Source organism: Moschus berezovskii, chromosome 11 (genome assembly GCF_049115385.1).
Source record: "Moschus berezovskii isolate FMDL1 chromosome 11, NW_MosBer_1.0, whole genome shotgun sequence".
Lineage (NCBI taxonomy): Eukaryota > Metazoa > Chordata > Mammalia > Artiodactyla > Moschidae > Moschus > Moschus berezovskii.
Window position 1 is genome coordinate 3,873,907 of NC_142470.1, and position 15,168 is coordinate 3,889,074.

The 15,168-nt window shown below is 56.8% G+C and overlaps 1 protein-coding gene across 3 annotated transcripts; it reads right to left on the bottom strand.

Moving 5' to 3' along the window:
* Positions 1–1,008: 1,008 nt before the first annotated feature.
* On the bottom strand, positions 1,009–15,133 carry GFI1B (growth factor independent 1B transcriptional repressor). 3 transcript variants are annotated; one of them, XM_088841049.1, is made up of 7 exons: positions 14,991–15,133; positions 5,655–5,774; positions 5,038–5,178; positions 4,357–4,628; positions 3,667–3,804; positions 2,584–2,842; positions 1,009–1,776 (listed from the first exon to the last, which is right to left on the bottom strand). In XM_088841049.1, the coding sequence occupies exons 2-7, from the start codon at positions 5,752–5,754 to the stop codon at positions 1,598–1,600; spliced, it is 1,089 nt and encodes a 362-aa protein (XP_088697175.1). In that variant the 5' UTR covers positions 5,755–5,774; positions 14,991–15,133; the 3' UTR covers positions 1,009–1,597. The 3 variants fall into 3 exon arrangements, with proteins under 3 accessions (XP_088697175.1, XP_055256064.1, XP_055256065.1); XM_055400089.2 differs by lacking the exon at positions 14,991–15,133 and adding an exon at positions 13,032–14,015; XM_055400090.2 differs by lacking the exon at positions 14,991–15,133 and adding an exon at positions 13,032–13,986 and having other exon boundaries at positions 2,584–2,749.
* Between the last annotated feature and the right edge of the window lie 35 nt (positions 15,134–15,168).

Genomic DNA, 15,168 nt, shown 5'->3' on the forward strand with positions numbered 1-15,168 from the left:
CTTCTCCGCTACTTGGCCTCTGCTACTGTTGCTGCTGCTGCTGCTAAGTCGCTTAAGTTGTGTCCGAATCTGTGCGACCCCATAGATGGCAGCCCACCAGGCTTCTCCATCCCTGGGATTCTCCAGGCAAGAACACTGGAGTGGGTTGCCATTTCCTTCTCCAATGCATGAAACTGAAAGTGAGGTCGCTCAGTCGTGTCCGACTCTTAGCGACCCCATGGACTGCAGCCTTCCAGGCTTCTCTGTCCATGGGATTTTCCAGGCAAGAGTACTGGAGTGGGGTGCCATTGCCTTCTCCGCTACTTGGCCTCTAGATGCTGGAAAAAAAGAGGCAACAGAGCGTCCCTCGAAGGCTCTGGAAGGAATCAGCTTCCTGACACCTTGACTTCTAGCCTTGTGAGACGCCCTTTGGGTTTCTGACCTCCACATCTGTAAGAGAAGGTCTTTGTGTTTTTGTTTTAATTGTTTTGGCCACACTGCAATCCCTGGGTAGGGAAGATCCCCGGAGGAGCGCATGGCAACCCACTCCAATATTCTTGACTGGAAACTCCCTGTGGACGGAGGATCCTGATGGGCTGCTGTCCACAGGGTCGCAAAGAGTCGTACACGACTGAGCGACTAAGCACCACACACCACGCAGCATGCAGAATCCTAGTTCCCGGACCAGGGATCGAACCTGCACCCTTTGCATTGGAAGCGTGGAGTCTTAACCACTGGACCACCAAGGAAGTCCCCCTTGGTGTTGCTGGAAGCCACCAAGTTGGCGGTGACTTGTTATAGCGGTCACAGGAAACAGAGAGAGCCCCCAGCTGCGCCCACCGGGCCCCTGCCTGCCATCTTGTCACAGGGGCTCCCATGGCTCTGTCCCAGCACATACCAGTTGGGTCTCTCGACGTGTCTGTGAGTGACTACAGGGCTTTCTCTGTTTTTCAAGACTCTGCACCATCCCTCTACAAAGCTTCAAGCACTAGTTCATACCCAGCAGGCCCTGAACAAATGCCGGTCAAATGTAAGTAAAGGGACGTCTTTATTTTTATTTACAGCTGTTAAGAGGAGCAGGCTTTTGACAGCAGTAACCGCTGGTTTCCCCGTGGCCTGACAGCAGAACTGGAATCCCCATGGCTGGAGTGCCTGTCAGAAGTGGGGATCAGCTGGCATGTTGGCTGAAGCAGAGGGGTGCTAGGCCTCCCACTGAGGCGGGAGATGGCTCTGACCATCTCCCAGAAAGAGGCCTGCTGAAAGCCAAGCTGACACAATCCCCGGGGGCAGCAAGTAGGGGAGGATTTCTCTGGGCCCAACTGGGGCTATTCTGGCCTCTTGGGCTCTGACAGGGGAAGGCACTGAGCTCCTGGTCCTGCAGACAGCATCGGCTTGGAAAAGACCCAGCTGCCACACCTTGCATCAGGGGAAATGGTCCAGCGAGGGAAAGTGACTTGCTCGAGGTCACACAGCAATTTGAGTCTCGAAACAAGTTTGATGAGTCCTGTCCAGGGCTGCCTCCGGGAGACTGGGGATCTGGATGTGTGATACTGGCCTCTCCCCAGCTGGCACGGTCTCGGGGCCAGCAGGCCAGCGGGGAGCCAGGCTCAGAGCAGCCTCACTTGAGGTTGTGCTGGCTCTCACGGTGCCGCCGCAGGTCCACTTTGCGCTGGAAGCCCTTGGCGCACAGCTCACAGCTGAAAGGCTTGAAGCCCGTGTGCTTCCGGCTGTGGGTGATGAGGTTGGAGCTCTGGCTGAAGGCCTTCCCGCACACCTGGCACTTGTGTGGCTTCTCACCTGTGGGGCAGCAGAGACGGCGTCAGGGTCATCTGGGCCAGGTGCCCTGCATTTGTTCTCTGGGACTTTATTATGTTTTATCTCACATTCACTTTTGAAATTTATCAGAAAAGGGAGGCAAGAAAAAGTCTGACGACCCGCCCCTTCCAGGGAATCGCATTCCAGTTTCAGGGGTGGGGACTGGGTCCGCTTTGTCAATGGAGCCCAGCACCTGGCCTGGGGCTCCGCACAAGAGAGGCACTGGTTACCAGCTGGGGACTGAATGACTGGAGACACGAATGAACGGGGGGCTGGAGGGGAGAGTGGATGGTGGCGTGAATGGGTGACCGGCCGTGGAGGACTGAACGAAAGAGGGCCTGGCGGGGTGAATGGGCGACAGAGGGGAGTGAGCGAGTGTGGGCGTGAACTGGGGAGGAGCAGTGAAGGCCTGGAGGACGAACGAATGACAAGCGGGGAGGAACGAGTGGAGGAAGGGGTGATGGTGGCCGGGGGACGTCACCGGCCGCTGTCGCTTCTGCCCGTGGGTCACAGGGCTGGCCTTTTGCTCCCTCCTTCCGGTATCTTTTCTGTGCAGTTTCTTTCCTTTAAGCAGCACAGCGTCCAGCCCTCCTGTTGCAGGGGAGCAGCCTCCCCTGTCAGCCTGACACCCGCCCCGCCCTCCCCCCAGCCAGGTCCTAAGGCCTGGACCTCCGAACAGTGGTCGGCGGGGATGCTCAGAGGCTCGGCCTGGGCCCCGGGGTGTGCTTGGAGGGCTGGGGGGTCCCGGGCGGATGAGGGGCGGCGGGGAGAGAGGCGCTCAGGACTCACCGGTGTGGATGTAGGTGTGTTTCTTCATGTCGGACTTCTGGTGGAAGCGCTTGCCGCAGAACTGGCAGGGGTAGGGCCGCGTGTCCGAGTGGATGAGCAGGTGCGTGGACAGGGTGGACGAGCGCTTGAAGGCCTTGCCACACATCCGGCACTCGAAGCTGCGCTCCTGCCGGAGGAAACGAGGCCCCGGGGGGTCAGGTGGGGCCTCGCGGCCCGGGGCTGCCACGCTGGGCGCAGGACTGGACCCGGCCAGGATCCCCTGAGGAACAGGACACTCCGTTGGGGTGGCCTCGAGGAAAGGGCCTGGAGGAGCCATACCCCCATTCCTGCCCCTCCCAAGAGCAGCCGAGGCCTTGTGGCTGAGTGGTGTCCTGTTGGGGAATCCTCCCCTCTGGTTTGCTTAAGACTCTGAATTCTGGGGGCCCTGACTCTGGCTTCTGCCTCTTACTCGCCACATGACCTCAGGCAAGTCATTCAACCTCCCTGAGACTCAGTTTCCTCATCTGTACATTGGACTAGTGAGTAGTGACCTCAAAGGGTCATTGAGGGGATTGGAGGTCGAGCACTGAGCCGGCAGCTGGCGTAATAGTGAGCGTGATCACGAACGGACGCTCTCAGCATCCCGGCCTCTTTCTCCACCTGAACTTTCAGATCTACCCAGGTGTTAGCCCTCAGGTCAGTTTCAGGTGCTTTCCCTGGAATGGGATTCTGAAGAAGGGATCTTGGCATCAGGCAGGGCTAAGTGGATGAAATGAGCATTTAAATCTGACTCCCGGATTCTAAGAGTCAAGGGCCTCAAGGGTGAGAAATCTGCCCTGAGCACCCAGAAGGCGGGGCCCTTCCTTAGCATCCCGGACACCCACCTGAAATCCCACCCGAGCCCCTAGCCTCTTCCAATTGTACGCGGAGCCGGCCTGGTCCATCAGGGACTGTTAAGGGCAGGTGACGGACACCCAAATCAAGGAGGCAGATGATAAGGGGTCCCAATCTGTGACTCTCAGAGGCATGGAGAGAGAGCCACCCCAAGCCCCCTAGGATTCCTGGGGAGAGCACCGGGGCTCGTGTGCTCAGCCGGTTGCCCACCTGGGAGTGGACGTGCGTGTGCTGCTCCAGGCTCACGGAGTGGCCGAAGGTTTTCCCGCAGACGTCGCAGGCGAAGGGCCGGGTCCCGCTGTGGGAGCGGCGGGCGTGCACTTCCAGCCCATGGGGGGTGGAGAACACCTGCGGGGGCGCGGAGGGTGAGGCGCGGGGGCCGCAGGGTGGAGAGGGCACCCAGCGCGGCGGACGCACAGAGGAGGGAGCAACCCCGCAGCCACTGGACTGCTGATCCCGCCGGCGCGGGCTGCGTGTCCTGGGGAGGTCTCTTTCCCTCTGTGTCTGGTTTTCCTGGCTATAGAGTGGCGTGGGAGGGGGGATCTGGAAGGCCCCTTCTGGCCCTGTCTGGAGGCCGAATTGCCTGCTGGTTAAGAAGCGGGAGTTGGGCAGAGCCAGGTGGGAATGGTGGTTCTGATATCTACTTGCTGTGTGTTCTGGGGCAAGTGACTCAACCTTTCTGAACTTTAGCCCTTCGGCCACCTCCTGGAGCTCATGCACGTCGAGTGCTTAGCACAGGGCCTACCTAACACACGGCCAGGGCTTGGAGTGATGATGAGGACGAACACTGTGAATCCTTGATCCCCCCAGAGGCCCCGAGTCACACACAGGGGTTGCCCAACTATGGACACTCATGGCTGCCAGGGTCTGGGGAGGTGTGAGCAGGGCCTGGCTGCCCACCTTGCTGCATCTGATGCAGTGGTACGCGTCCATGCCCGGGGAATAGTGGAGGCTGAAGTCCAAAGGTGGCTCCGCGCTGGGCACCAGAGGGCTGCCATACAGGCTGACGGAGCGCTCCAGGAAGGCAGACTGCATGGTGGAGGGGGCCTGCCGGTAGCTGTGGCCATAGGAGGAAGCCAGGGCGTCCCAGGAGAAGCTGGGCTTGTAGAACGGGGGTGAGTCAGAGGAGGGCGAGTCCCCATCCTGGGGTCGGGACGTCACAGCAGGTCCTTCTGTGGAGGGTGGGATGCTTGCCTAGTGGTGATGCTAAGAACAGGGTGCCTGCTCCCCGCCACCCTCCCCCGTGACGCCATGCTGAGGCTCTGCTGTGCCGCCCGAATTATTCACTGCAGGGGGAAGATCTGGGTGCTGACTGTGACTCCTCGAATTCTCAGTCCAGAAACACACCCCAACCCCTGCAGAGCGCCCACCTCGCCCACTGTGTGGGCCTGCCCAGCCTGCCCACCACACAGGAGTTCTCATCTGGGAATAAGCTCGCCGCCCTGGAGGGATCCAAGCAGAAGCCAGAGAGCCCAGACTGTCAACCCTTCCTAACTCCACAGCTCCAAGGGACGCTGCTTCCTTGAGCCTGTCCAACGTCTAAGTCCCCTTGTGCCCGCTGGGGAGACGCGGGTTGGGCACCTGGGCCCGAGGCCATCCGGGTCATCAAGCTCTGCTCCAGCTCCAGCTGTGGCTCCCGTTTGAGGTCCATCCAGTCCAGGCGCTGGTTTGGGAACAGGGAGCTGAGGACAGGGTTGGTGCTTGGGACCTGGTCCCTGGCCACTGTGGGGGAGACAAGACGGTCAGACCTTAGCTCTGCTTAGAGGTCTGGTAAGAGTAGGGGGGTCGGGGGACACCAGAGAGAGACCCGCTGTGGCTGCTCCTGGAGACTCACACGCAGGGGCTTCTACCCAGGACACTGGGAGCAGGGTGGAGACCAGGAGGAGCCCCCCCCCACCCCCTGGAGAGCTCCATTTTTCTGAGCACCCAACTTCAGCCCTGGATCAGCCCTCCGATCACAAATCACGTGTCAGCTGCCGAGGACCAGGTCCAATCAGGATGCGCTCATCACCCCCTCAGGTGAGAAGAGATGGTGCAGCCATCCATCCATCCATTCATTCAACCAGCATTTACTGAGCTCCTCCTGATTTCAGACTTGGAAGAGCGGCTACTTCCGGATGGGATGCTCCTGCCTCCCCCTCTCGTGGGGCAGGGAGGCCGGCGGGTGTGGCCTCGGACCAGCCTGGGCTCTGACTCACCAGGGCCAAGGGCCGGCGGCCAGAGCAGCTCATCCTCCCGGGCGCGGGGCTGGTGGTAGGCGTGCGCCTTCTTGCTCTTCACCAGGAAGGAGCGTGGCATTGTCGGCAGGTGCCCCACACCTACCGGGAGAGGGCAGAAGGGTTAGTGGGGCAAAGGGAAACGCGCCTTCATGTTTCAGAGCCACCTCCGAAGATCAAAGCCTGCTGACTCGGGCTGGACGAGCGTGCCTGTGTGTTCAGTCACTAAATCGCGTCCGACTCTTTGCAACCCCGTGGTCGTCCCTCAGGCTCCTCTGTCCATGGTATCTCCCAGGCAAGAATACGGGAGTGCATTTCCACTTCCTCCTCCAGGGGACCTTCCCAACCCAGGGATCGAACCCGTGTCTCCTCCATTGGCAGGCGGGCTCTTTACTGCTGAGCCAGCAGGGAAGCCCCTTAAAGGGGCTTGAACAGTGTCCCCTTAAAGTTCGTGTCCACCCGAAACCTGTGACTGTGACATTGCTTGAAAATAGGGTCTTTGTAGATGCAATCAAGTGAAGCTGAGGTCACACTGGGTTCAGTGAAACCCTAGATTTGATAAGACTTGTGTCCTGCTGCTGCTGCTGCTAAGTCGCTTCAGTCATGGCCGACTCTGTGCGACCCCATAGACGGCAGCCCACCAGGCTCCCCCATCCCTGGGATTCTCCAGGCAAGAACACTGGAGTGGGTTGCCATGTCCTTCTAAGAAGAATGAAATTGGACACACGACCCAGACGCTCACAGGAAGAAGGCCACGTGGAGACGGAGGCAGAGGTTGGAGGGATGTAGCCCCAAGCCAAGGACGGCTGGCCACCACCAGAAGCTCGGAGAGAGGTCTGAAACAGACTGTCCCTCAGAACCTCCAGAAGGAGCTGATTTTGCCAACACCCTGACTTTGGATTTCCAGACCCCAGAGCCCTGAAATACTCCACTCCTGTGTGTGAAGCCACTTGGTTTGTGAGTTTTGCTTTAATATTTATTTGTATTGATTTAGTTACTAATAGAGCGTCTGCCTATAATGTGGGAGACTCAGGTTCAATTCCTGGGTCGGGAAGATCCCCTGCAGAAGGAAATGGCAACCCACTCCAGTACTCTGGCCTGGAAAATCCCATGGACGGAGGAGCCTGGTGGGCTAAAGTCCATGTGGTCACAAAGAGTCGGACACGCCTGAGTGGCTTGGCTTCACTTCAGTCAGCTGCACCAGGCCTCAGCTGCAGCTTGCAGGACCATTGATCTTTAGTTGTGGCATTCCGGACCCAGTTCCCTGACCAGGGATCGAACCCAGGCCCCCTGAACTGGGAGTGCTGAGCCTTAGTCACTGAACCACCAGGGAAGTCCTGGTGTTTTGTTACAGCAGCTGCAAAGCCTCACGTCCCTCACTGCTCTCTTGCTGGGAAACCAATACACTCCCTTCTAGAAGATCCCAGATCAGATTGCTCCTGCCACATACTGAGTTGTGCTGGGAACAGAGAATGAAGGCCAGGGGTACCTCTGTTTGTGACCCACTGTGGACCCTGCGCCCAGAAAACTGCTTCCACATCCCACTGGGGTCTGCATTCCGAGACCGTGGAAACTTGCAGTCTGAGCTCAGGTTTGGGAGTCAGATGCTCACAGACCGGGATCCCAGCTCACCTGCTGTGCAGTTTGGGGCCGTCACTTAACCTCTCTGGACCTGTTATCTTTTCTGTAAGGTGGGGCCTCCGGGTTCCCGGCGAGCCCACTGCATGCCCTCAGTGCCTGTCAGAGGGGAGCCTGGCAGGTGCGCTGCAACGGGGTAGGCCACATCGATTGCAAAACCCACACGATCATGTAAGTTGAGAGCCGATGCCGCTCTTGTCCATGGCCCAGCCCAGAGCCTGCTCCCCAGGGAAGGAGGGGCCTTTTCCCTCTCCCTGTGGGTGGAGGGGATGGTTGGAGTTGTATGCGGGGCTCAAGGCCTGATGCTGGAGGCCTGAGGTCATTTTGTGCACACAGAGGAAGAGGTCAGTGTCCACCAAGTCCAGGGACTGAGCACTGGGCAGCCCAGGCCCAGCACTCAGCCTGCGGGTCAGCGGCCGGGGGAGGGGCAGAGCCAGGCTAGCCTGACCGTCTGGTCCTCCTGGCTTCGGGTGCAGAGCCCTCTGGGCACAGAGCAGCTCCGGCCCCTGCCGCCAACGTGTTTCACCTCCCCGATCCCAGCCATGAGGGCCTCCTGAGGGCTCCTGCGAGACAGAGTATCGTCAGGTGGTCCTCCATCCACTCCCCCCCCACCCCGCCCAGGCCCGCGCAGGCAGAGGTTGGGAGGAATTACTCAGTCACTGCCGGTCTGACAGCCGCTCTGCTTGGGCCTGGAGGAGGAGTCATGCTGGTCAAGGCTGCAGGCGTGATAGGGCCAAGCGCGGGAAAAAGAGCGCGGGAAACAGCTCACGGGGAGCTCTGAACAACAGTAAGGCTCTGGGTGATAAGGCTGTGGCCCAGGGTGGGGGGCTGGAAGCCGGCAGATTAGAGGGCGCTTGGAGTCCTGCCTGGGGAGCCATCCCCATCACCCCTTCCCCAAGGGGACAACGCAGAGCAGGCACCAACCGTGCCCAGCCCACCTGCCCCTCTGGGGGCAGCAGGAGTCTGGGCTGTGGCCACTCCGCCCTGGGGGACCATCTCAGGCCCAGCCACCCCCTCCTAGATGGAAGCCTCAGTGTCCAGATCTGCTGAATGGGGATCACAAACCAACCTCCTGGGGCTGCTGGGCTGAGAAAGGACCTTTAATTATTCCAAGTGTGTAAGGGGCCCGGCGTGGTGCCTGAGGGACCGAGGGGATGGCAGCCTCGACCCACGGGGCAGAGGCTTGGTGGGGGTGGGGGGGTTGCTGCATGGTCCTGGCAGCCCCGGTGCCTGGGCTGAAGCCAGCAGGCATGGACGGGCATGAGCCCTGATTGGGAGCCGGGACATGCTCCAAGCCCCTCCCCTCTGGGCCCTGAAATGAGGGGGTGGGACCTGAAGGCCTCCGGGGTTCCATCCAGCTGTCAGATTTTGACCTCAAAGGCTGGGCCGGCCTGCCGTCTTCCCCAGGCTGTGGGGCAGCTGCGGCCACCTTATCTGCCAGCTCCTGCCTCCCCGTCTCCCCCTACCCAGGGCTCCCCACACCCCCACTTCCTTCTCCCTTCTAACTCTTGGCTTCGGGAGCCCCCCTACTGCCCCCAGAGGAGGCTGGACCCTGGGCAGAGTGGGAGAGACCTCCACACTCTGCGGGCAGGCCAGGGGAGCTGGGTTCCCCTCACCTTTTGTTCTGAGGGCTCCAAGACCGTGGTCTGTCTTTCAATCAAAAGATGATTAAAAAAAAAAACACATAGCATTTTATTAGTTGATCAACTAGAACCAGAAGTAGCTCTTGCACCGCTGAGCTAGAATACAGGGGAATACTTCTTGCAGCCTCAGCTCCTGTAAGCCTGGCCTGTGAGCTGAGTAGCTATGACCCCATTTTACAGAGGAAGAGCTGAGGCTTAGAGACTGGCTCAGGGTCCCAGAGCAAGGCAGAGCTGAACTCGGAGGTGAGGGGAGGAGAGTCAAATTCTCTATCTTTGGTCTTTTTAGGAACCCAGCCGGCCCCACCTGGGTTCATGAGAAGTTTGGGGTGGAGAGGCTGGCAAGAGAACAGACTTCTTTTAGGAAGCTTCCAGGACCACTTGGGCTCAACCCGAAGAGACCCTCGAGGTCAGCTGATGGGAATTCAGGTGACAACACAAAGGCGCTTCTGGGATGTGGGGGCGCTTAAACAAGGGAGCAAGGGGGTCCCCGTTTCTGGGGTTCCCCAGATGGAGGAAGGTTTCTCCAGGCCTACTCTAGTGATACCCCCACTCCCCACCCCTCCCCCTCCCTCCCTAGAACATTCTCTCCGCTAAGCCTGGCAAAGTGACAGTGGCACCACCAAGCCTACAGCTGAGCCATCAAGCTCTCCGTGGGGGCCAAATACACCCAGAGAACTTCCTTCTGGCCCCTGTGAGCTGAGTTTAAAAAAAAAAAAAAAAAACAGGAACCAATCACCTATACTATAGTTAATTAACAACCACACCGTTTTGATTCACACGAACCTGTTCTGAGAAAGAACTAAGAGCAGAGATTGTGAAAGAAGACCAAGATTTCTTCATAAAACAGAGGCCGTGATGGTATCGGGGCCTCCGGAAAGAGCCTCGTTGTTAATATCTCTTCAGAAAGCCCCAATCCTGATAGAGAGTCCCCCACAGCCCTGGCCCCATGTCAGAATCTCAGCCAGTGCTTCTGAAGGGGGGCAGCCCTGCACCCCGACTTCCACGTGGAGCTGGAGCAGCTGGCCTGGGGTTTCCACACAACACGGCACCTCCTGTGTGGACGAATCGGGTTCCGTGACCTTGAACTTGACCCCGTCTGCCGCCAACCTGGGGCTTGGTTTTCCTATCTCTCAAAAGGACGGTTGGACTAAGAGATTTCTAAACTTCCCTTTTGCTCTAAAATCCCATGCTGGGGTTCGTTGTCTCTGAGCGAGGGACTGACCCACCTTGACTAAGAAATTCATCACTCGGGTTCCCTTTTTGGGAGGGTTGAGAAAGCCTCCGTTGTTTCTCAGCATCTGCTAGGAGGGACCCCTGGACTTCCTTTATGTTTGAAGACATGACTCAAGGGGGAACACAAACAAACAAGCCACTCGTTCCATGTAGGAGGCAAGGGGCATGAGCCCTGGTCCCTCTCGGGGCCCCAGCAGAGAGTGGTCACCAGTTCTACGTGAAATTTGGAAGGATCTCAAAGGCCTCTTTTTAAGTTCAGAGAATGTAATGTCATAAAGGATCCCTGGTGGTCCAGAAGCTAAGACTCCGAGCTCCCAATGCAGGAGGCCCGGGTTTGATCCCTGGTCGGAGAACTAGATCCCACATGCTACAACTAAGACCCAACACAGCCAAATTAAAGAAAAAAAAAGAATGGATGAATCCACCTCTGGGTATATACCCCGAAGAATTGAGAGCAGGGATTTGAACAGATATCTGTACCCCCAGGTTCATAGCAGCATTATTCCCAATAGTCAAAAAAGGTAGAAACAACCCAGATGTCTGTTCATGGATGAATGGATAAACAAAATGTAGTCTAGACACAGAAAGGGAATATTATTCAGTTCTCTGAAAGAAAGGGGATACTGACCCATGCTACAGCATAGATGATCTATGAGGTCACCATACCACTTGAAATTAAGTCAGACACAGAAGGACGAATACTGTGTGATTCTACTTATGGGAGTGACTGAGAGCAGTCCAGTTCAGAGACAGAAAGCAGCATGGTGGGGGCCAGAGGCTGGGGGAGGGAAGAACGGGGAGTAACTGTGTGATGGGGACAGAGTTTCAGCTTTTTGCAAGATGAAACGTTCTGTAAGTGGACAGTGGGGATGGTAGCACCACAGGGTGAATGCAACAAACGCCCCTGAGCTGGCCGGTTCAAAGGTGGTTCAGACGGCCAGTTTCATGTTATGTGTCGTTTACCTCAATACAAACAAGAGGGAGTGAACAAAATCTCTCTCCAGCAACTCTAAACAAGAGATTAAGCAGCTCCCAAGGATTTGAATTCCTTGAAACAAAGGAACAAAACCCCCTTTAAGACAGGATGGGTAAAGTTTTCTCTTGTTTCTGAAAAGGGTTGAGAGATTGTGTCACAGGGAAGCATTGCATATGATCAGGCTGGTTTTCCAGGGTTGGGGAGGGAGCTGGCGATTTGACTCTTAAGACTCTCCAGTTGAACCCCTTACCCCACCCCACCATCCTGACAGCCTGGAGGGAATGCTTTGCCCTGGTTTTGAGTGGCTCCATCAGTCAAACCTAACCAGGTAGAGCTCTCTGGTGGTCCCCAAGAACTTTCTGCTGAGAAATGGATATTCTGACCCCCAAAGCTTTTTTTTATTTTGGCTGCTTAACTTGCCAGATCTTAGTTTCCCAACCAGGGATGTGATCAAACCCGGGCCCCCTGTAATGGAAGCATGGAGTGCTAACCACTGGACCTCCAGGGAACACCCTCTGCCCCACAAATCTGAGTTGGAAGAAACCTCACACGTCTTATGCAAAGAATCCTTTCCGAACCAACTCTGAGGACCAGAAACTTGCCCCTTCACTAAGACTTAAATCTTTTTTTTAAATGAAATTTTATTGGAGTATAGTTGCTTTGGGTGGTGATGGGAGCCATGCTGCACAGCATGTGAGATCTTGGTTCCCCAACCAAGGATTGAACCAGTGCGCCCATGCACTGAAGCTTGGAGTCTTAGCCACTGCTGGGGAAGTCCCTGAAATCTTCTACCCATTGTCCACTAAGAAACGTGTAGGGGGTGAGCCCACGTGGGCAGGTGCAACTCGCCTGGCTTCCACCAGCCCTGCGTCCGGAGTCTGCAGGTTAATTCGTGCACCCCTCCCCACCACGGTATCTCATGAACACCGTGGATGTTCTTCCCAGAAAAATGCACACATACACCCACAGTGACTCTGCGCACTGCCCCCCTAACAAGCCCCAGTTTAGAGCAAGCGCCTCTCCCCACGCAGATTCTGTCTTGGCTTTTCCATCAAAATTAGGTAGAAGAGGCTGAGGCACCATCTCTCCCTGTGCCTTATTCCTGGAGGTTGGCGGGGTGGGGTGGGGTGGTGGTACAGTGGAGATAGCAGCCTCTCCCTCCCCTGAGGGGCTCCGATGAGAAGAGCCTCCCTCTCCAAGTTAACCCCCCCCCTCCCGCCCCGGGATCTTTGGTGAAAGTTGCCTGGGACTCTGGGTGCTGAAGCTAGGACTCTGTTCAGAGTCCTCAATCCCACTCTGTCATTTCACAGCCAAGAAAGGCTCAGATGTCCTGGGGACAGACCCAGTCCGAGCCCACAGGTGGTGGACACCGCGGGGCACCTCCACGTGTGACCCACCTCGCCTGTCTGGGTTCCTGGGAGAGCTGAGGTGTGGGTATGACACTGGGCAGGCAGGTGACCTCTGTCAGCCTAAAATAAAATCTTCAAAGGGTGTTCATGGGACTTCCCTGGTGGTCCAGCAGTTAAGACTCCGAGCTTCCACTGGTTTGGGTTCGGGTTCTATCCCTGGTCGGGGAAACTTAGGGCCAAACAAGCAAACAACAAAAACACCCCAGGTGTTCATGCACAGCTGGCGGAAGGTAATTCCTACCAGGTACGCGGCTGGAAGCATCTCAGCTGAGACTGCTTCCTTGCTATCTCTTCTCCTCTGGGCTCGAGAGCTGAAAGCCACATTCCACAAAAGAGGTTTTTTTCCAGCCCACCTTAGTCTTCCGAGGACTGAAAAAGGGACTAGGTAACCTACTTGGACACAATCTAAGTGAGATATACAAATTTCAAAAGGAGAGGCAGGGGCGTTCTCCGCACTCACCTGTCCAGAGCGCGTCTGCGGGGAGAACCTGGCTGCGTCTCTGCGAATCAGCACCGCCCGGTCAATTCGTGACTCTCGGCACAAATAGATACTTCTCCTTTTTTTTTTTTTTTCCCCACCCTCTGTGTGTGTGTATGTGTGTGTTTTCCTCTTCTGTTCCCCTCCCTGATTTTCAATCTGATTATTTGTGTCAAAATCTGGCGGCGAGGGAACAGCCAATGGAGAGCGAGCGGGAGCGCGGAGCTCTATTTGCTTATCAGAGCTCTCCAGGGCTCCCCGTTCTCTTCTCCAACCCTCCACTCCGGAGCTGCACTCTCTCTCCGGACATTTTTAACAACTTGTGGATTTTAACAGTGATGGCTGAATCCTTAACATTTTAAAAAGTGAAGCTGAAATACAATATTTCCTTAAAAACCTGATCGTGCGTAGAGAGCTCATTGAGTCGGTCTTTCTTTCTCCTTTCTTTCGCTTTCTTCCCCTTCTCGCTTCTCTTTCTTCTCCTTTCTCCTCCTTTCTTTCCACCCTCCCTCCCTTTCTTTCTCCCCTTCCTCTGTCCCTCCGTGGACTCAGCTTCCCCACCGCTCTCCTAGGAAGCCCCTGGCTCGCGCTGCTGCAGACTGCTTTTAGAGTGGCCCCTCTTGTCCTCGCAGAAGTCGCCGTAAAGAAAAAAAAAGTCAAAATTCACGCTTCCCCGGACTTGACCCGAGATTGAGAGAGGAGCGGCCGGCAGGTACTGAGCGCGGGCGCGGCCCGCAGCGCCGGGACCCTCCGCCGCCGGGCGCGCCGGGCGGGCTGCGCGCCGGTCCCAGGGCCCGCGCGTGCTGCCACCTGGTGGCCGAGGCGGGCACGGGGCGGGGCCGGCCTCCGGGTGTCCCGGGCCCCGCGGGAAGGCGCCGAGGGCCTGCGGGGGACAGTCCAGCCCCTTCGGCACAGAGGTTCCTTTGAGCTTCCCTGGTGGAAGTCGAGGGTTCGATCCCTGGGTCGGGAAGATGCCCTGGCGAAGGAAATGGCAACCGACTCCAGCACTCTGGCCTGGAGAATCCCATGGACGGAGGAGCCTGGTGCGCTACAGTCCATGGGGTCGAAAAGAGTCGGACACGACAGAGCGACTTCACTGGCACAGAGGCCCACCCCTGACCCCCCTGACCTCCTCGGCCCCTCAAGCCTCCTCCTCCTCCTCCGGCTTACGGGACGGCTGGTTTGTTTCAGGAGGTTTTGCATACGGGGAGAGCTCACAGAATAGAGCACTGTTAGGCTAATTTGCATGCTCTGCCAGCCAGCCGCGCTGGAGAGATTGTGTTTCCCTCCTAAAGAAAACAAGTTTGGCGACAGGAAGCCCCGACCCAACTGGAGGCCAAGGTCCGAGCTGGAGAGAAAGAGGGGCGGGGTTCGGACGAGAGGTCTCACTGCGCAGGACCGCCGGGCAGCGAGTGCCAGCCCCCGGGGCCCCCGGTCTGTGCCCGGCTCCCAGGTCTGAGGGTCCACAGGCCACCGGTCTCTCTTCTTGGTGGAGAGAGAAGTGGCAATGCCTGGAATTTTCTCTGCAGCCCGTATTTTGCCCAAAGCCACCTGGAACTGTTTGTCGTTATGCAGAAAATTTGACAAATAGTTCAAGGACATGAAGAAAAGCAAAAGGCAGGGAACCCCCTGGTAGTGCAGTGGTTAGGACTCTGCCTTCACGGCCAAGGGTCCAGGGAGCTGAGATCTCACAAGCCCTACAGTGTGTTACCCCAAAAAAAATTTTTTTAGAAAAATTACATTAGAAATAAAAAATTATTAAATAATTCAAGGACTTGTCCCTTAATTCATTTCATTAGGCACACATGCTCACATTTTGCTACTGTTAATTAGCTGGTCTTTCTCCTTCCCCCACTGGATGTTATTTTGTTTAAATACCGCCTAAATTCTCTTGTGGCTTTTATTAACCTGTTTCATGATTTCACAGTTTTCATGACTTACCTTACCCTCCGCTTCCTCCATTTGGGCCATTTAGCTGCGTGGGGTATTTTCTAGTGTAAAGCCGTTGTATCAGGCATGTACAGCTGGCTCTTGTTCTGAGATGTAATCCCACTTGGGGTCCTTCTCCCCGCCCCTTGAGTAGCCAACTCAGGGATTCCCTTCTTAGACCAGGATCCCA

What these genes read in the sequence shown, in the direction of transcription:
- GFI1B (XM_088841049.1), bottom strand. Translation starts at nt 5,754, where the DNA reads ATGCCACGCTCCTTCCTGGTGAAGAGCAAGAAGGCGCACGCCTACCAC. An exon ending in GCCGCCGGCCCTTGGCCCTG is followed by an intron (nt 5,179 to 5,654) that starts GTGAGTCAGAGC and finishes TCTCCCCCACAG; the next exon opens with TGGCCAGGGACCAGGTCCCA. An exon ending in ACACGCACGTCCACTCCCAG is followed by an intron (nt 2,843 to 3,666) that starts GTGGGCAACCGG and finishes CCTGTTCCTCAG; the next exon opens with GGGATCCTGGCCGGGTCCAG.